Source organism: Triturus cristatus, chromosome 1_1 (genome assembly GCF_964204655.1).
Source record: "Triturus cristatus chromosome 1_1, aTriCri1.1, whole genome shotgun sequence".
Classification (NCBI taxonomy): Eukaryota; Metazoa; Chordata; class Amphibia; order Caudata; family Salamandridae; genus Triturus; species Triturus cristatus.
The window spans coordinates 465,351,245-465,374,911 of NC_140579.1; the positions used below are offsets into that span (position 1 = coordinate 465,351,245).

At 47.7% G+C, this 23,667-nt stretch overlaps 1 protein-coding gene across 3 annotated transcripts in view; it reads left to right on the top strand.

Moving 5' to 3' along the window:
• LOC146870431 (E3 ubiquitin-protein ligase TRIM39-like) overlaps positions 1-23,667 on the top strand; it is a 235,480-nt gene that overhangs the window by 117,981 nt on the left and 93,832 nt on the right. For 2 of the 3 annotated variants that reach the window (XM_085640912.1, XM_085640915.1), the window contains exon 1: positions 4,033-4,522. The exons of the other annotated variant lie outside the window; for it this stretch is intronic. In XM_085640912.1, the coding sequence (XP_085497038.1) occupies positions 4,109-4,522 (414 nt within the window). In that variant the 5' untranslated portion in view covers positions 4,033-4,108. Of the gene's footprint in view, positions 1-4,032; positions 4,523-23,667 lie in introns of those variants that run through there. 3 annotated transcript variants of the gene reach the window in all.

The window sequence follows — 23,667 nt, forward strand, 5'->3', positions numbered from 1 at the left end:
ACACACAAATGAACATATACAAACACACACAGACATGCATAAACATATGCATATACATGCACACCAACACACCAACCCCACATACACATATAAACAAGCACGCACACCAACATACTCAAACACAGATACAAACACACAAACATGCATACACAGACATAGGTATACACACAAACATATGTGTACACATCCATGAAGACACAATGACACACCCATACTTGCACACCAACACACACATGCATACACAAACATATACACATACAAACACACACACATGCATACACATATATACATATAGACACACACACTATGCACACACACGTATCTCCCGTACTGTCTCAGGGGAAGAGTCGGTGTCAGCTCTCCTAGAGGGAGATCTCGCATAAGACAGTAAGACTCAGAGACATGTGGCGGTGGGGAGAGACAGACATGCCTCCCTTTAATTGTGTTGTTGCAAGATGGTGACTATCTTCTGCCACTGGTGCATTCAGATAAGCGTCAGGAAAGTTCGTCGGACACATGCACTGGTTTCAATTTCGAGAAAGTGGGGTGAACGTTTCACAGATCGGGAGTGTGTGTCAACACGTGTTTCTCCTTCACGGCAAGGCCAATCAGTACGTTTTGTTTAACCGTGTGGTCATGAATCCTTTAATTGCATAAGTGGGCGAGTATGGATGTAAACAAAAATGTAACACTAATACCACATTTTCTGTCACTCTTGTGAACAGGTTTGCTGTGAATGTATGAATGAGAATGGCGTTTTAGAATACGTTGCATGGAAAAGGGTCAACATGGTGTATACGTGTTTTTGTTTTTTTCATTTTTTTTAAATTTATTTTTTATTGCATGGTTAACGTCATGATATACCGGATTCGGATGCTTCATTGCAGATCAGTTGTTTGGCCCGTGGTTATTTACGAGTTTGGAAAATACTTTTGTATTGTTTCGATTCTTTTTGTCTCTGCCCTATCTCTTGGCTGCGTCCTTACTCTCTCCCATCTTCTCTCTCCACCTCTTTGCTACATGTTCTCTCATAATGTTTTCATTTTCCCCAACTCTCCTCTTTACTCTCTCTAATTCTTTTTTTGCTCCTTTTCTGTCTCTGTCCCTTCTCTCCACTTTCTCTCCCCACCTGTCCCTTCTCTAACCCCACTCCTCTTCCTCTGCCCGCCCCCCCATCCCTCTCTCTCGCAGTACTGCAGCATAGGCAGCACCAGGTCTCTTATGCCTTCTCAGTGTTGGCCCTGGGGGTGGAGGAGGTAAGTCAGCCCCCCAAGTGAATCCCATTATCAACAGATAGTGAACTTCTATTTACCAACAAGTACGGAGCGGTCTCGGGTGACGGCTGATGCGAACAGTGATCTACTCTCGGCCCCGGCAGGGCCTGTGGGGTGGGGGCGTTACCTTACACTAGGAGAGGAAGTAAAAGTGATATCCTCCCCTCCCCCCCACTCCACCACTGTCTCTCCTCACCCTCCACCTCTCTCTCTCCTCCACTTCTGATTCCCTTCCACCTTGGTCTCTCCTTACCCTCCACCTCGGTCTCTCCTTACCCTCCACCTCGGTCTCTCCTCACCCTCCGTCTCTCCTCACTCTCCACCTCGGTCTCTCCTCACCCACCACCTCGGTCTCTCCTCACCCACCACCTCCGTCTCTCCTCACCCACCACCTCCGTCTCTCCTCACCCTCCACCTCCGTCTCTCCTCACCCTCCACCTCCGTCTCTCCTCACCCTCCACCTCCGTCTCTCCTCACCCTCCACCTCTGTCTCTCCTCACCCTCCACCTCACCCTCCACGTGTCTCTCCTCACCCTCCAGGTCTCTCCTCACCCTCCACGTGTCTCTCCTCACCCTCCACACGTGTCTCTCCTCACCCTCCACACGTGTCTCTCCTCACCCTCCACACGTGTCTCTCCTCACCCTCCACACGTGTCTCTCCTCACCCTCCACACGCGTCTCTCCTCACCCTCCACAGGTGTCTCTCCTCACCCTCCACACGTGTCTCTGCTCACCCTCCACACGTGTCTCTCCTCACCCTCCACACGTGTCTCTGCTCACCCTCCACACGTGTCTCTGCTCACCCTCCACACGTGTCTCTGCTCACCCTCCACGTGTCTCTCCTCACCCTCCACACGTCTCTCCTCACCCTCCACCCGTCTCTCCTCACCCTCCACATGTCTCTCCTCACCCTCCACACGTTTCTCCTCACCCTCCACACGTCTCTCTCCTCACCCTCCACCTCACCCTCCACACGTGTCTCTCCTCACCCTCCACGTGTCTCCTCACCCTCCACGTGTCTCTCCTCACCCTCCACGTGTCTCTCCTCACCCTCCACACGTGTCTCTCCTCACCCTCCACACGTGTCTCTCCTCAGCCTCTACACGTGTCTCTCCTCACCCTCCACACGTGTCTCTCCTCACCCTCCACGTCTCTCCTCACCCTCCACACGTTTCTCTCCTCACCCTTCACACGTGTTTCTCCTCTCCCTCCACACGTGTCTCCTCACCCTCCGCCTCACCCTCCACATGTGTCTCCTCCTCACCCTCCACATGTGTCTCCTCCTCACCCTCCACGTGTCTCTCCTCACCCTCCACGTGTCTCTACTGCACGCCACACACTGCTGCACGCCTCACACTGCTGCACGCCTCACACTGCTGCACGCCTCACACTGCTGCACGCCTCACACTGCTGCACGCCTCACACTGCTGCATGCCGCTGCACGCCACACACTGCTGCATGCCTCACACTGCTGCACGCCGCACACTGCTGCACGCCACACACTGCTACACGAAACATTGGTGCACGCCACACACTGCTGCACGGCACACACTGATGCAACCGGCACACTGCTGCACGCCACACACTGCTGCATTACTCACTGCTGCATGCTGCACGACACTGCTGCACGCAGCACACTGCTGCACGCCGCACACTGCTGCACGCCGCTGCACGCCACAGTGCTGCAGGCCTCACACTGCTACACGAAACACTGCTGCACGCCGCACACTGCTGCACACTGCTGCATTACTCACTGCTGCATGCTGCACGACACTGCTGCACGCGGCACACTGCTGCACGCAGCACAATGCTGCACGCCGCTGCACGCCACAGTGCTGCATGCCTCACACTGCTACACAAAACACTCCTGCACGCCGCACACTACTGCACGCCGCACACTGCTGCACGCCGCTGCACGTCACAGTGCTGCATGCCTCACACTGCTACACGAAACACTGCTGCACGCCGTACACTGCTGCACGCCGTACACTGCTGCACGCCGCACACTGCTGCACGCCTCACACTGCTGCACGCCGCACACTGCTGCACGCCGCACACTGCTGCACTCCACACACTGCTTTTATGCGAGTTTATGCTACTGACATTGTAAATGACAATGCCTTTTATTTGTTTTAAAACCAAAACATAAATAAAAGGCATTGTAATTTTACAATGCCAATAGCTCAAACTCTTATAAATGCGAGACCTATTGCATTGCAAATGCTTGTATGTTTTACGTTCCGTCGGCTGCGCTGCCGACTTTGGTGCAGGAAACCAGGGTTCGAGCCTCGAGGTCGCGTCCACATCCTGTGATTCTGGGTAAATCACTCTCCCCGTGCCTGAATGTGTAATGTAAATACGGTGCTATGTAAAGCGCTCCAATACCTTCGGGTCGAGTTCGCGCTATATAAATATGCAACAAAAAAAAAATTAAAAAGCACAACGTGAAGTAACAAGTTACAGGAGTGTTTACGAGGCTATGTTACATCACATCTTCAGCATCAACCAATGGGAGCCAGCAGGCTGTCAACCAATAAAAGCCTATAGGAACATTCAGGCTACCAGCAAATCCGAGTGTGCGCTGAGATTTAACCAACCAATGGCACCCGGCAGACTCTCTACTAAACTAGAGCCTAACTTGTCCTCAGCATCAACCAATGGAAACCAGCAGACTATTAGCCAATCCACAATGATGCTGCTCATCCACAGCAACCAATGGAAAGCCTGTCAACTGTCAGCCAATCCCAGCCCACGCTGCGCCACAATGGCGCCGTCTCACCCACTTTTAAAAAGAAGAGAAAAGAAACTTAGTTTAACTTTCTCGTTTCTGCAACATGGCGTCAGCAACTCAGCTTGTGGACCTCCAGGAAGAGGCCACGTGTTCCATCTGTTTGGAATGGTTCACTGATCCAGTGACTATAGATTGTGGGCACAACTTCTGCCGCTCCTGCATCACTCAGACCTGGGAGGGAAGAGATGGAAACTTCCCCTGTCCACAGTGCAGGGAAATATCTTCTGGGAAAAACCTCCGGCCCAACAAACAACTCGGGAACATCGTGGATATGTTAAAACAGCTTCACCTGTCCCCAGTGAAGCCACAGGGGCAGAATATGTGCGAGAAACATGATGAGAAACTGAAGCTGTTCTGTGCAGAGGATCAGAGGTTAATATGCTTGGTCTGCCGGGAGTCCAACGAGCATAAAACTCACTCAGTGACTCCTGTAGAAGAGGCTGCAGAGGAGTACAAGGTATGTCTGTGGGCCTTGAGGGATCATAGAGTCCTACTGTGAGCCCCATTGAGGATCCTGCAAAGGAGCACACGGTGTGTGTTCTGGTACTACAATTGAAGATCACAGGGTATGTCTGTGGACCTTCAAGGATCTCACAGTCCCACTGTGAGGAACCTAAGGAGGAGTACAAGGTGTGTGTGGATGTTCTGAAACTGTGATTGAAGCGCACAAGATATGTCTGTGATATTCATAGATCAATAAGTCACTTGGTGAGACACACCGAGGCAGCTCGAGACCAAAAGCGATGTGTGCGGGTGTTCAGTGATCACACGTCGCCCTCTGCATCCCATCGAAGAGGCTCCAGAAGAGCAGAAGGAATGTTTGTGGATTTCAAGGGGTCTCAAGGCACCCTGTAGGTCCATATAAGAGACTATTGAAGGGCAATATGTACGTTTACGAATCATAATGCATCCTGTGGGTCCTGAAGGAGAAGGCTGTAAAAAGTATGGTTAATTACAGGAGTAGAGGAGCACAGTAACCATAGGTGTTGCTAAAAGAGTCCCACACGCTCTATGCCTAAAGTGTGTGGGACTCTTAGCAACACCTATGGTTACTGTGCTCCTCACTCCTGTAATTATCCATTTTGTTAATCTCGGGTCTTTGTAATAATTGACCCTAAGAGTGAGCACTTTTTAAGTAACTGGACAAATGGAGTGCGGTGATCGCAGGCCACTGCCGTTCTTTCTGTTGCTTTGTGCTGTAAAAAGGATGTGTATTCGACAGAGAACAAAGGTGTAGAGTAACACAAGGTTGTCGTGTAGTTCCTAGAAAACCTATATAGGGTCTGCGCGTTTAGACAACATACACTGTAGGATTGGTGTCAGACTGATTCTAAACACCCCCACCGGGTATGTTGGCCTTTTGTACCAACTAGCTCACAGTGCCAGTAGAAACTCCTCTTACCAAGGAGAGAATAGTTCTTGGCAACTACCGAACATGACAACCCTGATTCCTCAGGACTGTGGAAGCAGTGTACTACTTTTTGCTCAGTCACTCGTGCTCACTTTGTCTCAGAGAGATATACAGAATAAATGGTGGAGACGTTTTGCAATAAGTATTTATTGAACCAGCGTCATTCTAGTGTAAAATAGGAGTGCTGAAACAACCATTAGACCGTAACAGATATAAAAGATTAGAAGCTCTAAGAAAGTGAAAGGATGGTAGATTCCTACCATTTTTCTATAACCATGAAAACAGGCAAGTATATAAAATACATGACCATAAAATGTGTACTCCTACGATGCTACCCTAACTAGATGTACCCTGTGAATCTAGCATGTATGTAAGTGTTAAGCCAAGAATCCCTCTAGGATAAAGTCAACCCCATTACCTGAAGTGAGAGACTGTGGGACCCCCTCTTGGTCTCGAGTTGGACACCCCGCAAGGGATGTTAGACCACTGCGAGCTGGAGTATCTGCATGCAGGAGCCTCAGCGTCTCGCGTCAGTGTGTCGGCAGGGAAGTCCTGATCTCCTCTTTGTCCCAGCAAGATGTGATGTTTATATACCCACAGGTCTCCCAGGGGGTTCTACCTTGCTTGCCACTTGTCGGACTGAGGATGACATCGGGAATGAACTTTATACATAGTTATTATACAGGAGATGATAGTCCTGCTGAGTTTTCAAGAATACCCATGCATAATGTATGAGGCTTTTGACCAGGGAAAATCCCGCGTTCTGTGTGCATTGTTGTATCTAGGTAAAAAGGTCAGTCCCTAAGAACTGTTTTGTGTAATGTAGGGGGAGAGTATAGGTGAAAGGTTACGATGTTACCTGAGCCTCTATTGGAGTACCTATATGGAATATAACAAGGTATGTGTGTGGGTGTTCAGGGTTCACAAGTGAATTCACTTGTTAAGTCTTTAAGAGGATGCAAAGTATGGGTTCGGGTAATATGGGATTTCAAATTTCACCCCACGGGTCTCATTGAGAAGGATTCCCAAGAGAACACGGTGTGTATGTGGTTGTTGATATTGAGAAGGTCAGTGTTAATATGTTTAATAGTACATGTATGTATGACAACTAAATTGTATCTCTAATATCGTATTCACCCATTATAAACTCTGTCAACTCTGACCAGAAATACATGGTCAGGCAGGCTCTGAGACCCAGGCCTGAGGTTACTGGTTGGCAGGTCACAGCTGGGGTGGCACATAGCTGGCAGACAAACATGCAAACAGGAAACCCTGAGCATACCTACAAATAGGTGCAGCGACACCACAATGGTCCAGAGAGATTGGCCTCAATAAGCACACATTACCAGAGGGGTACATATGTTCCTAAAACACCATAAAGTCAGATGCCACATAGTTAGTAACACAGAGCCAATGGAGATTGACCCCCAACAAGCACACAAGACCAGAGACGTGCGCGTGTTCCTAAAACGCCATAAAGTCCGATGCCGCATAGAGTTAGGAACACATGCCAATCAGGACACGGCACACACAGTACACGCAGTGATCACACGTACCCGATGCTGGACATCTGGATATGTTATTCACTGGCTGCATTTTGACTGGGTAAGGTCGAGGCCCACTTGGATTCCTCATTCAATGCATTTAATTTGACTCCACAGACAGAGGTACACATTCCCTACCAAAAAAGGATTGCCGGAACTGTTTATGGCACTCAATGTACTGTATATAAACTCCGCATCTGGTGCCAGGGGAATGGCAGCAATGGCTAAGTATTACCCGTAGATTCCAAATTGATAAAACTTTTTGTTTTTTACATTACTGCTGGCAATCCTTCCTGATGCACTGAGGTAATTGCTGCTGGTAATCTTGCATATGGTGGTCACTAAGGTAATCTTGTCTGATGTGGTCACTCTTACAACACTAATATTAGTAGCTCACAATGACTTTCATTAAACAGTTGCTCTTATTACAGAAAAGGTTGGAAACCCCTGATATAAGGAATGTATGTCAGCTTTCAGATATTACAGGTTGTACACCATGAGCCTCATAGAAGAGGCAAAAGAAGAGCACAGGATGTCTGTGGGTATTCAGGGATCATCATCATCATGAACCCAGTGGATACCCTATAAAAGGCACTAGGTATGTTTGTGGGTGCATAGGGATCCACTCGCTATGGCGAGTCATATTTCATCAGGACGAGATATTTTTAGTGCCTACTCGCCCGTTTTGTTGAGCTGACAAATAACAGGTATTCTGTTTGCTCACAAAGTGAATGAGCAATAAAGATGCCTTAAAATCTTGTTTTTATCACATTTGCTCGCCATGCAGAGACAGAGGTCAAGAGTCAATTTATCTTCCTACATTTAATTTTCTTTCTATGACTGTGAAATTAGAGGATTTCCTAAGTGAACTGCGTGACAATCGCAGTGTGCACAGCATGTGAAACGAAAGGCTGTAAGATTTCAGGTTTTTGTTTTTTGTAACACAACATTGAAATATCTAAGAAGTGATCTGTACAAACATTTCAAAATATATTTCAGCAGTTATGTAGGCATATGTTTGTAGTTCTATGGGATGAAAAAAATATTTGTATAGGATCAGAACACTTTACTTGGTGATGTTCAAATGTTAACTGTTTTTTGCTGAAACCCAATTACCCAATTCCTTCTAACACGTGAGGCCCTCCGCCTCCCCCTCCCCCCTGATCCACCCCAGCCTAAAAAAACACCGTCTGCCCCCACCACCTCCTGTTCTTTTTGTCTCCCTAGGTGAGACTTACCTTCAGTATTCCTCTCTGTGGTGGTGCCGGGGAGTCTTTGGTTCTTGGATCATGACCTCTGCGGAGCTGCGGGCGGTAATCCTCCAGTGACTCGGGTGCCTCCCTAGTCTCCTCGTTCTCGAGGAGTGGAGCACTGGCATATATATGGACGCTGTCACGGAGTCTGGCAGTCCTTATGAGGCTGGGGCTGTGTTTCCTGGTAACAGGCGCAGTGCTACCGGATCGACGGGAGCAGGAGCGTCCCGGAGAGCTGGTAGGACGTTTTTCTTTTAATGTACTTCGTCTTTTTTAGGTCGAGGACTACCGGTCTGCCGAAGGCAGAACCGGAAGTCGAGATTTAATGTTTCCTAGAGTGGCTCCTTAGCCCGCCTCTCTTTTTGCCTCTCCTCCATTGGCTGGCTTCCTAAACGGAGGCCCGCCATTGGAGGAGAGAGCTGTCCCTCCAAATAGGCTCCGTCTTTTTCAGATTCGGGGGCGTGTTCCTTGCTGTTCTTTCCACTTTTTAGCCACGCCCTTTTAGAACAGCAGGAACACGCCCCCGAATCCGAAAAAGTTTCGGAGCTTCCATCCGCCATTGTTTTGCTGTCCTCTGGCCGTGAGGATCTTCGTGCTGTTGTGAGTATAGTTGGCGGCGCTGCCCTTCGATGAGCAGGGATCCGCACCGTGCCTTGGACACCTTTCCCCCTTGTTTAGGACTTGTGCCCTGATCCTTTGCCCTCCCAAAAAACAATTCCTGGAGCCGGGCATGCTGACCTCGCTGCCCCGCACCCTACAGACTCTGGGCTCCTCCAATTGCACCCCATGCGGCCTCGTTGCTCTTGTACTGTCCCAGCGCTCCACAGACCCACCCAGGCTCCGTCCTCCTCCTCACCCTTTTGCAGCCCCTGTGGTCTATTGAAACCCCCCTTCCAGACTCGGCGGATCTCCCTTGCAACCCGTGCCCCCGTACACCCGTAGCCCTCCCGTAGTTATGTGCTCCGTTGCCGATTCAGATCCCTTACCCAGACCGAATACTCCCCCCCCCCCCACCCCCACCCACGCACGCACGCCCCGCGTATGTGTGATAGCTCTAAAACACTGCTTGTACCCATTAATTGTTATCATTTACATAATGGTGTGGTTGACATTAAGGGCACCCCTCTCATACCCAACGGGCGTTGCGCACCCACCGGAGTCGTAGTGTGCTCACCGGACTCCTGTCAAGTCTACATATTTATTTCGGTGATTTCTATAAAGCGCCAACTTGCAGTCGCTACAGAGCGCTGGCGGGATGGGCAGCAGAGAAAGGCTTGGTAGAGTGCGGTGGGGTGTGGGCTGTGCACCCCTGTGCAGTATTCCGGCATCACTCTCCAGCTTGTACTGAAGGGTGGCTGGCTTTCATGCCTCACTAGGCCATATTAGAAGGAGCACAATTTATGAACTGCAAGTAACAAAGGGATCGCGGTCTTTAAAGCAGTGACCCATCCCCTGCTCTCGGCTCCCTCGGTGCTCCTGCCTCCGGCTGGCGCTGTTCGCTCTCCTCCCCCTGGCACTCGGGGTCCATATGTCATTCTTGCTGCAGTTAGGGTTAAAAAAGAAAGCTACTCTGCGTGGGTGTCAGGCCGAGCCGTACCGAGCAGAAGCAACCAGTCCAAGAGCACACGGATGCATTTCCCCGAGGAGAGTGTCACGGGAAGTATGATGCTGGGGTAATTGGATATCTAAAATGACTGTTGGTGCGTTCATCTGTCATGGGTATGGTAAGTCAGCCTGGCAGGCAATGCACTAGGTTTAATGTATTCGTGAAACCTAAATACGTTCTTCATAGGGTAGTTCAGTGCCAATAGTCTCTGCGGTGAAAGGGCGATTTCTTCCTTGGTTAAGTCAGTCGCTGTGTGGAAAGTGGCACTGGTAGCTCAGTCCCCCCCACACACGTGTAAAGCGCAGGGCCCCGTGGGGGTAGTGCACGTGTGTTGTCTGTGTTGAGTCGGCTCTTTTGTCTGCGCCTGGCACATGCTGCAGGGAGTCGCTCTGTTCTCAGACAGATAAACAACTGGTTAGAATAGGATGTTCTGAGCTCGGAGGCCCTTCTTCTGAAGGCAGAAAGCGAATGAGTGTGTGTGTGCTGTACAGAGGCAGTGGAAACAATGAACGCAAACAGCATTCAAAGCGCCTAGCTTTTAAACACCATTTCTAACTGCCCCACACCTTCCGAATTACAGCTCCATGACCCATCCAACTCCTTTACCCCCCACCCCCCCAGTCCTTGTGGGTCCTCCTTTGTACCTTCTCTAGTTTCTCTTCTTTCACTCGATATGTTCCACTAATTTTCCCTGAAAGACACCATCTTTTACTCTTATCGGCCACTCTTGCCCTAAATATCTGGATTTCTTACCCTCGCTCTTTTTTTCTTGTAATTTCCTACACTAATCCAAATGGGTGCTGGAGTAGCGTGCTACTCACCGTAAAAGCGCTTCAACACCTCGTCAAGTCGTCAGCGCTATTTAATTGCAATTACAATACAATACACATTATTGCTTCTGCCCTCTCCCCTTTTTCGCCCGCGCCTCTTCTCTTCGTATTACAGCCGCACGCTGTCCTCTCTTTGAGCCCTGGACTGCTGCCTTTTGGCCATGCGCCAATCATAGGCTGAGTTCCGCTCTTCTCCCTTTTCCCTAATATCTCCCTACCTTTCTGTCCTTCAACCCCCCACCCTCGTCTCTTGTCCCAAGTTCTCGCCTTGGCTTCCAGCCCTTCGCTATTCTTTGGCCCTACATGCCCCGCTCCACCCTGACTTTGCTCCGCTCCTCACATCTGTCTTGGCCCTTGAAGTCACCCCTCCTTTTTAGGTCTGTGTGTGTGTGTGTGTGTGTGTGTGTGTGTGTGTGTGTTTGTGTGTGGGTGGGTGGCTCTGTGTGTGTGGGTGGCTGTGTGTGTGTGTGTGTGTGTGTGTGTGGGTGGCTCTGTGTGTGGGTGGCTCTGTGGGGGTGGATTTTTTTGTAGGTGGTTCTATGCGTGGTGGCTCTGGCTGTGTGTGGGTAACTGTGTGTATAGGTGGCTCTGTGGGTGCCTCTATTTGTGTGTGGGTTGCTCTGTGTGGGTGGCTCTGTGTGGGTGAGTGGCTCTGTGTGTGTGGGTGGCTCTGTGTGGGTGGGTGGCTCTGTGGGTGTGGCTCTGTGTGTGGGTGCAAATGCAATAGGTCTCGCATTTGAGAGTGATTAAGCTATTGACATCATTGTAAATAACAATGCAGTTTCTTTAAATGTTTTAAAAACATAAACAAAAATAATGTCATGAGCAATGCCAATAGCTCTAACTTTAACAATGCCGAGACCATTGCATTGTAAATGCTTGTTTCTTTTTTTTACTGATTGGATATGTCTTCGAACTGGAGGGAGTTACGAGCAATTTAGCTCGCTCTACTCCATTTTCAGGATTCTCTGCGGGGTCAGATGGTGGTGGTGGGACGGACAATCTGGTGGGGAAGTCCTATAGCGGCATTTTCCTGTGGGCTCAGGACTGGGTTCTGGGGCTGTCTGCTCTATACATTCAGGTGTGGATAATGTTCGTGCCTGACTGTTGAGCAGGGACATTCCATCGTCCAAGGATTTCTCCCTGCTTCCCAGTTTGTTCAGCAAGTTGGTGGTTCGTTGGGGCCTTCTTGTGGTGGACCTGTTTTTGGCCCCGAATAATGCCAAAGTGGAGTGTTTTATCTTTCTCTGGGTCAGTGTCCCCTGGCATGAGGAGTCAACGGCTGGACTTGTCTTAGCCTCAGGACCTTCTTTATGCTTTCCCTCCGTTTCAGCTGGTCCAGGCCTTTCTGGTTCAGGTGGTATTGCGTAAATTGGTTTCCTCTCCTAGGCTTGTTTAGTTGTGACCTGGAGTGGGCCTATCCTTTGGTCCTGTCACTGATGATTTTTCCAGCTCTTCCCCTGGGCACCTTAAGGAAGTTGCACTCGACAGCATGGCGGTTGAACGGCAGGGCTTAGCTGGTGTGGGGGGGGTACCTGAACATTTGGTTGTGACGTTGCAGGCTACTCGTAGATCCTCTAGTCTTCTCTCTTATATTAGGCTTTGGAGAGGTTTTTCAGCCTGGTGTGGTCCTAAGGAGGTTGATCCTATTGTGGCTGACCTCTTTTAAGTTATGCAGTTCCTGCAAGATGGGGACCAATTGGGTTTTTCGGTTGCTTCCCTGTGAGTGCAGTTGGTGGCCATTCAGGCATCCTGGTGTAATCTGCAGGACGACGGAGCGTGATGCCTCGTTTAAAAAAAAAAAGTTGTTTTAATAGTTTTTTTCTCAGTCTTTTGAACCTTTTTCCTCAGCCTGTTCATTCCTTTCCCTGTTGGAATTTGCAGCTGGTCTTGAATGTTCTCTCGGGTCCTCCTTTTAAGCCCCTTGAGGGGCTGGAGTTGAAGCTTTTGGCTTGCAAGGCTTGTTTCTTGGTCACCATTACTTCGGCTAGAAGGTTGGGAGAGTTGGGGGCCTCGTCCTGTAAAAATCAGTTTTGCAAGATATTTTCGGACTGGGTTATGCTGGTACTGGTTCCGTCCTTTGTCCTTAAGTTTAATTCTGCTTTTCATCTCAGTCAGGAGGTGATTTTGCCTGAGTTCTGCCCTAATCCTTACTCGGCTGAGGACTGTCGTTTGCACTGTTCGGATGTGCGGCAGACTTTGTTGTGGTATTTGCATGTGATGGAGTCCTTGTTTCTGAACTTTTGTCCGGTTAAGAAGGGTGAGAAAACGTCCACAGCGACTTTGAGTCGTTGGATTCTTTTGGTTTACGAGGTGAAAGAGGTAGATCTCCTGAGGGTGTGCAGGGGCATTGCACAGGCAGTATGGCGGCTACTCTGGCTGAATTATAGGGTACCTCTGTAGTGGAAATCTGTAGGGCAGCGACTTGGTCTTCCCCTTCCACTTTTGTCTGCCTCTATCGCATTGCTGGTATGGAACGTTTGGATAATGTCCAGGGCCACAGGGTCTAGTCCTTTACGAAGGAATAGGGGGTGTTTGTATTGTGATTTGGGCACGTTATTCGAATGGTGTTCTCCTTCACTCGGTTGTCAGTCTGTTTTTGCTTGCTATTTCCTCACGTGTTAAGGAGGAAGGCGAGAGAGGGATGGGAGGTAATGCGTTCATTACGTACTGATAATGGCATTACTCCTAGTTGTGCTCCCTTGCCTTCCTTCTAGGACCTCTTGCTCTCCCGGTGCGGTCCAGCTGAGTTCAAGGCTCAGGTTGTTTACGTACAGCAGGTGGTGGTGGTGGTGGGCGGTATTTTTTTTTTTATTGGCTGGGGGTGGGCCTGGGGGAAGGCAGAGGGCCTCACTTGTTAAGAAGAAAGGCAAGGGAGTAGGGCTAGGAGTAATGTCATTATCTGTAAGTAATGGAGCATTTCTATACATTGTTTATGCGCTATATAGTTTTATCAGTAAAACTACATGTTAGTGGGAAAGTTTGTTGCCATTTCAATGGAAAATGTGCTGTCTGTAAATGCGGTACCACATCAGTCTTCAGTAATATATTTATGAAGAGTGAGTCTTTAAACATGACCTGTGAAATAGTGCCATTAGTGAACTAAGAAACAAGCCAGGGATCATGTGTACCCTCTGTGGGCTCGATTCTTATTGTAATGGAATAAACGTTTAGTCTAGTTAATAAAAATATTTTTTTTGTACAGCAGAAATAGTGAACCTGCATATTTGAAGGTGCTCTTTCGTGTGATAATGAATAAAAAGGTGGCTACATTAGACAAAATATTTGCCTAGGATCACACAATTTGAGATCAGTTAAGGGGTCCAGTACATTACAGTTAGGTCAAGTAGATTATTCAATTAATTTGACTTGCAGGTCTAGTAAACTTTCTATGATTTTACGAGGCCTGCACTCTGTGATACCTATATAGGAATGTGCAAAAGAGAACACAGTGCTGAGACCACAGGCATATACCTTGCGGTACACAGATAGCTGCAGAAGATCAGAAGGGATGTGTGTGTGTTTTTTTTTTGTGTTGTCAAGCTATACTCAAGGGATTCAGTATTGCAGTGTGTAGTACATGAGCAGAAGAGCCTTACGTGAAGAGGTGCAGCAATGCAGGGTGTGTAAACACAGTCATACGATTATGGTACAGATTCTACACCCAGCTCACCGGGGGCAGCAAATCCACCCCCCTTTACCTCTACGAGCCCCTCAGCCATTGCCTACTTTACCTCTACGAGCCCCTCAACCATTCCCTCCTTTACCGCTAGCTGCTCCTGAACCATAAAAACCCTTTACCTCCTTTTCGTTACCTGAACCATAAGAAAAACCTTATCTCCCTTTACTCCTCCTCACCCCTTACCATGTGTGGGTTAGCTCGAGCTCTCTTGCTGTCTGTTCTCTGTGGCAGACCCTGTATAGATCTGGCTCCAGGTCTCTCACTGTCTGTTCTCCGTGGCAGACCCTGTATAGATCTGGCTCCGGCTCTCTTGTTGTCTGTTCCCTGTGTCAGAGCCTGTATAGATCTGACTCCAGCTCTCTTGCTATCTGCTCTCTATGGCAGACCCTGTGTAGATCTGCCTCCAGCTCTCTTGCTATCTGCTCTCTATGGCAGACCCTGTGTAGATCTGCCTCCAGCTCTCTTGTTGTCTGCTCTCTATGGCAGACCCTGTGTAGATCTGCCTCCTGATCTCTTGTTGTCTGTTCTCTGTGGCAGACCCTGTGTAGATCTGCCTCCTGATCTCTTGTTGTCTGTTCTCTGTGGCAGATCCTGTGTAGATCTGCCTCCTGATCTCTTGTTGTCTGTTCTCTGTGGCAGACCCTGTGTAGATCTGCCTCCAGCTCTCTTGCTATCTGCTCTCTATGGCAGACCCTGTGTAGATCTGCCTCCAGCTCTCTTGATATCTGCTCTCTATGGCAGACCCTGTGTAGATCTGCCTCCAGCTCTCTTGCTATCTGCTCTCTATGGCAGACCCTGTGTAGATCTGCCTCCAGCTCTCTTGCTATCTGCTCTCTATGGCAGACCCTGTGTAGATCTGCCTCCTGATCTCTTGTTGTCTGTTCTCTGTGGCAGACCCTGTGTAGATCTGCCTCCTGATCTCTTGTTGTCTGTTCTCTGTGGCAGACCCTGTGTAGATCTGCCTCCTGATCTCTTGTTGTCTGTTCTCTGTGGCAGACCCTGTGTAGATCTGCCTCCAGCTCTCTTGCTATCTGCTCTCTATGGCAGACCCTGTGTAGATCTGCCTCCAGCTCTCTTGCTATCTGCTCTCTATGGCAGACCCTGTGTAGATCTGCCTCCAGCTCTCTTGCTATCTGCTCTCTATGGCAGACCCTGTGTAGATCTGCCTCCAGCTCTCTTGCTATCTGCTCTCTATGGCAGACCCTGTGTAGATCTGCCTCCTGATCTCTTGTTGTCTGTTCTCTGTGGCAGACCCTGTGTAGATCTGCCTCCTGATCTCTTGTTGTCTGTTCTCTGTGGCAGACCCTGTGTAGATCTGGCTCCTGATCTCTTGTTGTCTGTTCTCTGTGGCAGACCCTGTGTAGATCTGCCTCCAGCTCTCTTGCTGTCTGCTCTCTATGGCAGACCCTGTGTAGATCTGCCTCCAGCTCTCTTGCTATCTGCTCTCTATGGCAGACCCTGTGTAGATCTGCCTCCAGCTCTCTTGCTATCTGCTCTCTATGGCAGACCCTGTGTAGATCTGCCTCCAGCTCTCTTGCTATCTGCTCTCTATGGCAGACCCTGTGTAGATCTGCCTCCAGCTCTCTTGCTATCTGCTCTCTATGGCAGACCCTGTGTAGATCTGCCTCCAGCTCTCTTGCTATCTGCTCTCTATGGCAGACCCTGTGTAGATCTGCCTCCTGATCTCTTGTTGTCTGTTCTCTGTGGCAGACCCTGTGTAGATCTGCCTCCTGATCTCTTGTTGTCTGTTCTCTGTGGCAGACCCTGTGTAGATCTGCCTCCAGCTCTCTTGCTATCTGCTCTCTATGGCAGACCCTGTGTAGATCTGCCTCCAGCTCTCTTGCTATCTGCTCTCTATGGCAGACCCTGTGTAGATCTGCCTCCTGATCTCTTGTTGTCTGTTCTCTGTGGCAGACCCTGTGTAGATCTGCCTCCTGATCTCTTGTTGTCTGTTCTCTGTGGCAGACCCTGTGTAGATCTGGCTCCTGATCTCTTGTTGTCTGTTCTCTGTGGCAGACCCTGTGTAGATCTGGCTCCTGATCTCTTGTTGTCTGTTCTCTGTGGCAGACCCTGTGTAGATCTGGCTCCTGCTCTCTTGTTGTCTATTCTCTGTCTTCGTTCCTGTATAAGCCTCCTGGTCTAACCTTGTTCCCTATACTTGGAGTTTGTGTCTTTGCCAGATAAGCTGGCGTCTTCTTGTTGAGCTCTTTATAACTGATGCAGTTGGTCTTGAAGATGATCTGGGCTGGAAGAAGGAGCCAGTGTAGGTCTTTTAATATGGAGATGATATGATTGAATTTCTTCAAGACCTTGATGAGCTGTGTCGCTTCGTCTGTGCTACCTTTAATAGGTGCCGAGTGGTATTGGGGAGACAGTTGAGCAGGGCTCTGCCTCCATCCAAATGGTAGAGGACTTGTATGGTGGTTCTGAAGTCATCTTCCGACTTCCCTTTCTTCATGATAACCAAGAAAGCTGGGTTTCTAGCCTATGTTTGCAATGTGTTCCTTGAATAAGAGGTCTGTGTCGAAGGTGGGTTAAAAGTCTGGTTTACATTGGAGAGCCAATCATGAAAATGGGATTGTTTTGAGCTGTTGGAATAAAAGAATAATTCAGTCTTTGTGGTGTTTAGCTTTAGTTGACAAGCAAAACTGTATAAGTTCAGGGCAAGGCTTGATTCGCTGTATGACGTTGGGTGAGGATATTTTTAGGTAGCATTGAGTATCTGTATATTGAGGGATCTTGATGCTGCTGTCTGAAAGAATGGTTTAAAGAGATCCCTTATATAGCTTGAAGATGATGGGATAAAGGATGGAGCCCTGGGGTACTCTGCAGCAGACAGGGCATTTCTGTGATCTTGCGAAACCTATTTACATGAACTTTCACCAGTTGGTGAGGTCGGATGTCACGATTTCAAGATATTGCCTGAAAATCACATGCATTTTTTCCAGGATGTTGATCACAGCTAGATGATTGTGTATTTTTTAGCAACCTTTAAAGTTTACAAGAACATGCCATGGGTAGGCACGAGAATGCCACAAGTGGCATGCAGTGCCTCCCATTACGATACAGAATAAAGAGGAAGGAAACGAAGGGTGAGAAAAAGGAGGGCACATCAAGTATTACAAGCATTGGCATAGCCAATAGGTCTCGCCTTTGGGACCTTTTAAGTGTTTAGCCATGCAACAGTTGTTGTTGCACCAAAGAAATTGTGCTGCATAAATAAATACTTATAAGGTCCCAACAGTGAAACCTATTGGCTATGCCAATGCTTGTTCTTTGTAAAGAAATAGATGCTTGTTTCTATTTCTTTACTTTTGCTATAATCGCGGCAACGGCGCTTTATTATTAACATTAAAAGTAAAGCGCCGGTGCCCGAATATAGCAAAAGTAAAGAAACAGAAACCAGCATCTATTTCTTTACAAAGAAAAAAGCTTGGGGGGGGGGCGGGGGGGGGATGCTACCGCCGGCCACAGCCTGCAGTGCAAGCGCGCGCCCGCGCACATGCACTGCATGCTGTAGCCGGCGGTAGCATTTTTTTGAAGCCCTCCTTACTTAAGGTCTCCGCCAGACCTAAAAATGGGACTAGCTTAGGGAAGACGGTACGTATATGTGGTACAGGGTAAGTGCACAGATGTCATCTTCTGGCTATCATAGGCAAGTTATGATCACGTCCTCGGTGTGAGGGTAAACTGGTTGCAGTGCATATTCTCTCCTATGCTGTGGGGAGGCACTGTTAGGCATAAGGGGTAGTGGGAGGGTGTGGGAAAATTGAGAGGTTGGAAGAAAGGAAGAGGGCCTGATAAGAGGCAAGTGTATTGGGAAGCCTGCAGTGGCGCATACAGTGTCAGTGAGCCAGCAAGTGCCATCTGGTTCAGTATGATAGGGGCTTCGTTCATCGGTCAGTGTGTCTCACGCAGGTGCTTCGTTCATCGGTCAGTGTGTCTCGTGTTGGTGTGGGGTGAGAGCAAGGGATTCTAACACTGCAGTCATGAAAGGGTTTGAGACCGCCCCATAGATTTGTAATTGGTCATTCATAGTATAAGTGATTTTCTCGTATAGTGCTATGCGATACAGTTTAAGTAGCCACTCAGTCGACGGGGCGGGAGGACTGCCTCCAGTGACGTAATGTGCAGAGTTTGGCTGTTGCAAGTGGCATGGCTAGCCATCTGCAGTCGTTGGAGATCGTGCCAGGGAGCAAGGTGGGCCAAAGGAGTAATCCGAACTGTACTATACTGTCGGAGGTGCCTCCAAACATGAGACCAGTATGAAGCAAGTCAGGGGTGTTCTTGTCATTGGGAAGGAGGGCATGATCCATTATCTACTACTTGGAGTGTGGCTGTCTCAGTGTGCTCCTTTAAGGTGGGTAATAGGGCAGAAGTTGCTGAGGTCGGCTGGGTCCAGGGATGGTTTCTTTAGCAAGGGAAAGATATGACCTGTCCGAAGAGTTTTCCTTGAATGGGGGAGATGATGATAGTGTGGTGGAAGGAGCTCTCCTTTGATGCTTTGAGCAGGTTGATGATGGCTGAAGGAAAGGAGTTTACCTAGAAATATTCGATAGATCCACATGCATGAATCAATTGTAGGAGTTCCATTTAGTTGTGAAGAAATGGGAGATGTTGGAAGTGCGGGCGTGAAATGATGAATGTTCGATCTGATTTGGTGGAGAAGAGGTTGATGTCATTTAATTTGTCGACTAATGCAGAGACTCTAGGTTCTGGCAGAGGGTTGGTTCAATGTTTGACGGCCTTGGAGAGGGCTTTGCTTCTGATGGTTACCTCGCTGATGTTGATTTTCTAGTAAAAAGCTTTAGCTGTGGTTAGATTTAGTGTGGCAACTTTACATTGTGCCCCTCCAGTAATGGGTCTGGTTTGACTCCGGCCTGGCTCAATTTTACTGCTTGACAAGTTCACGCTCAAACCAGATCCTGCCCGTGGTATCAGGCCATCAGACTCCTCAGTCAGTGAGCCGTGTGGTCCGACGGGCTAGGGGTTCAGCTCCCACCCACGTTGCTTAAGTCAATGATGTTGCAGTAAGCTCTTGGTTCCTGCGGAAAGGTTGAGTAGTGTGCTTCACAAATGACGTGCATTCGTATGTAGGCAAATGTTTCCACAAGTGTAGGTTGTATCTGTCTGCTGACGATGGCTAAGTCTATTTAGGCGCCACCGGGGAAACAAATCTCCTACCTTAGTTATTTCCCCCGCTTCACCTCCCCCTTCCCCTCTTATTCTGTTGAGGGCCTGCCTGTCAGCTGTGATTGAGTAAAGCGGGTGGTGGGTCAGGGACTATTCCGGGGTGTATAGCTCAGGGCAGGCTGTGTGTCTTCTGACGCCCTCCTAGGCCAGTCGTGCACTATTGGCTGAGTTTAATTCAGTATGGCTTTGTCGAGGTGCTCTCCCAATCAGGGCTCTCAAGGGTATTGATGTACTGTGTCTTGCTCAATTGCTTAGTGTCAACTACGGCCTCAAGTTAATGCTAGTATTGGAAATTTGGTCACCAAAGCAGTGGGGGAAAAAAGGAAGAGAGGTACGTCAAAAATCACTAGCAGTAAGAGGAAACTGCCACCCCGCCTAAAAACCCAACCTACACCCTTGAGTTTGTGGAGACGAGGAACTACTGCCATGACTGGGAGCCCCATTGAGCTAACAAATGTTAGCACCGTAGACTTGACCACATCAGAAGCAGCAGTTATCTCTATCCACGCTCAAACTGAGCATACAACTGCCCATGGCACTTGTGAAAGGTCGGGTGATACCCTAATCAACACTATAGTGGACTCTGTTTATGACCGTTTAAAAAGTTTGGTAGATAAACAATTTAATGCCCTTTTTAAACGTCTGGACAGATTGGAAAACCTGGTTAAGAAACCAGATATTCATAAAAAAGCTGTCACTATTTTTGATAAACTCAGGGGGGAACTGCACCGAAAATCAATGGAGACAATTGATCAGGGTATATCAAAGGAGAGCGGTGATTGTATGCTTCCTATTGTTAATACTGCATGTGATAAGTGTGGCAACTCTAAGAGCAGTTCTTTTCCCAAACCTATCCCCAGTTTGATGCCCTTGTCAAACGCAGCACTTGGCAATAGGACCATTAGCAATAGTTTGTCTCGAAATTTAGCATCAGCCACCCCGTGCCGTTGGCCCCCGTTCTCACAAGCATGGCAACTGCTCCGAACGTTACTCCCATTCTTGAAAATCAGGTTAAGAATCCATCTGAAGATGTTCTCCACTTACCACCTGAAGCCTGCCCTTATGTTGTAATTTTAGCTGGCGCTCCTCCCTTGAAGAAAGACCAATCAGAGTCCTGGGAACAACTCCAGAATAAGAGTATTGATTGGTTATCGAAGTATAAGGGCCTAGGGATGGTGAACGCAAATGATATTTTAATGGTGCGACGTGTAGGATGGGTAGGACCCTCAGATAAGAACATTACAGGTGACTGTATTGTCGTGAATTTCAGACGTCCCTCCCTGGTGAAATGGCTACTAAGAGTACAAATGCACCACAATATTGCCCCAACCAGCATACATTCACTACCGCTGGGCTTTTTCTACAAACCTCCTCTGGGCATACGTAATCTTACTATCCCGACACACATCACACAGAATCGGTTTACCGTTCTGTCTAGTCTGGAGAGCCAGGATGACTATCAAGTCAACTATTGATTACTGCACCAGAGTTAGTGGAACCCTTAATAGTCTGTCCGGTTGTTACTGAACTCAGATCCCTAGATTCTAACTTAAATGTGCTAAGCTGGAACATTGCAGGATTCAGATCCAAACTGAATTCCATGGAGTGGGTTGATCTGGTTAGCAATTATGACATTCTGATGTTCCAGGAGACATGGTGCACAAATTAATTGTTCCTTGAAGGATTTGCATGTTATAATAGCATTGTACCCAGCCCCAAAACAGGTCGTCCACGTGGGGGGTTATCAACATGGATAAAGATCTCAGCTGGGGGTAGTATAAAACCTCTGGTGACAAATAACGAGAACTTTCAAGCCACGGTTTATTCACAGGGGGCCTCGATATGTTTAATTTTTATAATAATGATTTTACATCACTACCAAATAGGAATTTTATTAATCTGTTTGAATTTATTGATAAATTAGAAGATGAGCAGAGGTATGGCAAATTGGACGGAATCTGCCTAGGCGGTGACTTTAACGTACGATTGCATAGTGGTATTGACAATACAACCATTGCCCCGGTTAGGGTCAACCTATGTAAAAGAGGGGAGGAACTCTGCAATTATATTTCTTCCCATAATTTAATTAATGTAATGGAACAGGCAGGCGTTGACTCAAATAAGGGTCCACTGCCTACCTACAGAGGCTGTTCATCTATTATAGATTATGTTTTTATATCATCTTCATTGGTAAACTTTTTAGTAAAGGCTGAGGTTTTATATACTAGCCAAGGTCACCATAACCCAATTTTAACAACCATTAGACTTTTTTCTAAATTTATTACCCAAAGGGAAATCGGGGCTAAACATTTGGAGGCATCAACTGACAAACTTAGAGTGATTTGGAAAGGCATAGCTAGTAAATCCCTATTCGCACGCATGATAAAATCGTATCCCCTACTGGTAGAGACGTGCCTATCAAGCAGCACCCTAGGTGCAGAGATCATTGAGGCCTTTAGTGGTTTATGTGTTGGTATCAAACATATAATTTCAAGACCTGTTACCAACTCAAGCAAGAATCCCAGATGGTTCGATGGCATATGCTCGCGGGCTAACCGAGCACTGCGTGAAGCACTAGCGGCCATACCCAGGGATATAACCCGAGTTAGATTATTAAGAGCCTGCTATGAGAAAGCAACTAAACTACGCTCAGACGAGATATTGAGAGAACGTTGGGATAACTTTGCTAGTGCTGCTTCACTTAAGGATGTAACTGGATTCTGGAAAGAAGTTAAAACTAGCGAATTATGGGAGGAGCATTTTGCCAGAATCTACACAGCTTCCACAAAGATCTCTAATAGTCATACCTGCCCCCCAGTTTTAAAGGTTGCTATAACTGTAATTGAAGTCGAGGATGCCATAAAACAAAGTACAGGGAATAAAGCCCCAGGCTCGGATGGGCTACCAATAGACCTTATAAAACATGAACCAGATTTTTGGGCTCCCCTTTTATGCAATGGTTTTAATAACCTTACCAATACGGCTATTCCGAGCACTTGGTCGACCAGTATCATTGTGCCCATTTTTAAAAAAGGTGACCGATCCAATCCCAGCTGTTACCGCCCAATTTCCTTGATAGACAATACTTTGAAGATCTTGGGCAGCGTTGTCTTTAATAAGATCAGGAAATGGGCTGAAGACAACCACATTTTAAACTGTTGTTAGCTGGGCTTTAGAAGTAATGTCGGAAAAGTCGAACAGTGTTTGAACTTAAATCTTATTCTGGGCAAATATACGATCGCTCAAAAAGTTCGGCTTTATTTGGGTTTTATAGATTTAACCTCCGCCTTTGATTTTGTTAGTAGATCACGTTTGTGGGAGATTCTTTTAAATTATGGGTTGGATGAGGCCTTGGTCCTTTTTTTTGTGGCTTATTTGCACAGGGATTTAAAGGCACAGGTGAGGATAAGCAATGATGCGGAGGTTTCTGGGGATATTGTCATTGGTAGAGGGGTTAGACAAGGCTGTGTTCTAGCCCCTCTACTTTTTATTCTTTATATAAATGAATTACATAATTCCCTGTCTAAACTGACCAATGATGTACCGAAAAGTAATGGCAAATTATTCCCCGTGCTTTTATATGCAGACGATGCGGTCCTCATGGGCCGCACCCCCAACGCACTTCGCACTTTAGTTACGGGGTTCGTGTCTTTTAGGGCCGAATTGGACCTTTGCACTAATTTAAAAAAATCTTATATAATGATGTGTGGGCCGAAAAAACACTGCATTAATTCTATAACATCGGGCAGCGAATCCCTAACACGCGCACGCACTTTTCCTTATCTGGGCTTAGTTTTTTCAGAATCAGGCTCTTGGCAAGTCCATGTAGCCCTTAGCAGAAGCAAACTTTCCAAAGCTGTTAATTCTATAATTAGCCTTCGGCAGCCAAAACAAGCAGAAGTGGTGTTACCTTTATCCCAGATATATAAATTGCAATGTGTATCGACGGCCACCTATGGTGCTGAAGTCTGGGGGTATGTAAATTGTAGCGGGATCCAAATTGAAAAGAATAGATTTTGTAGAAAAATTCTCGGGGCTCAAATTTCATCTCCAACTTACATATGCCACAAGGAATTGAACCTA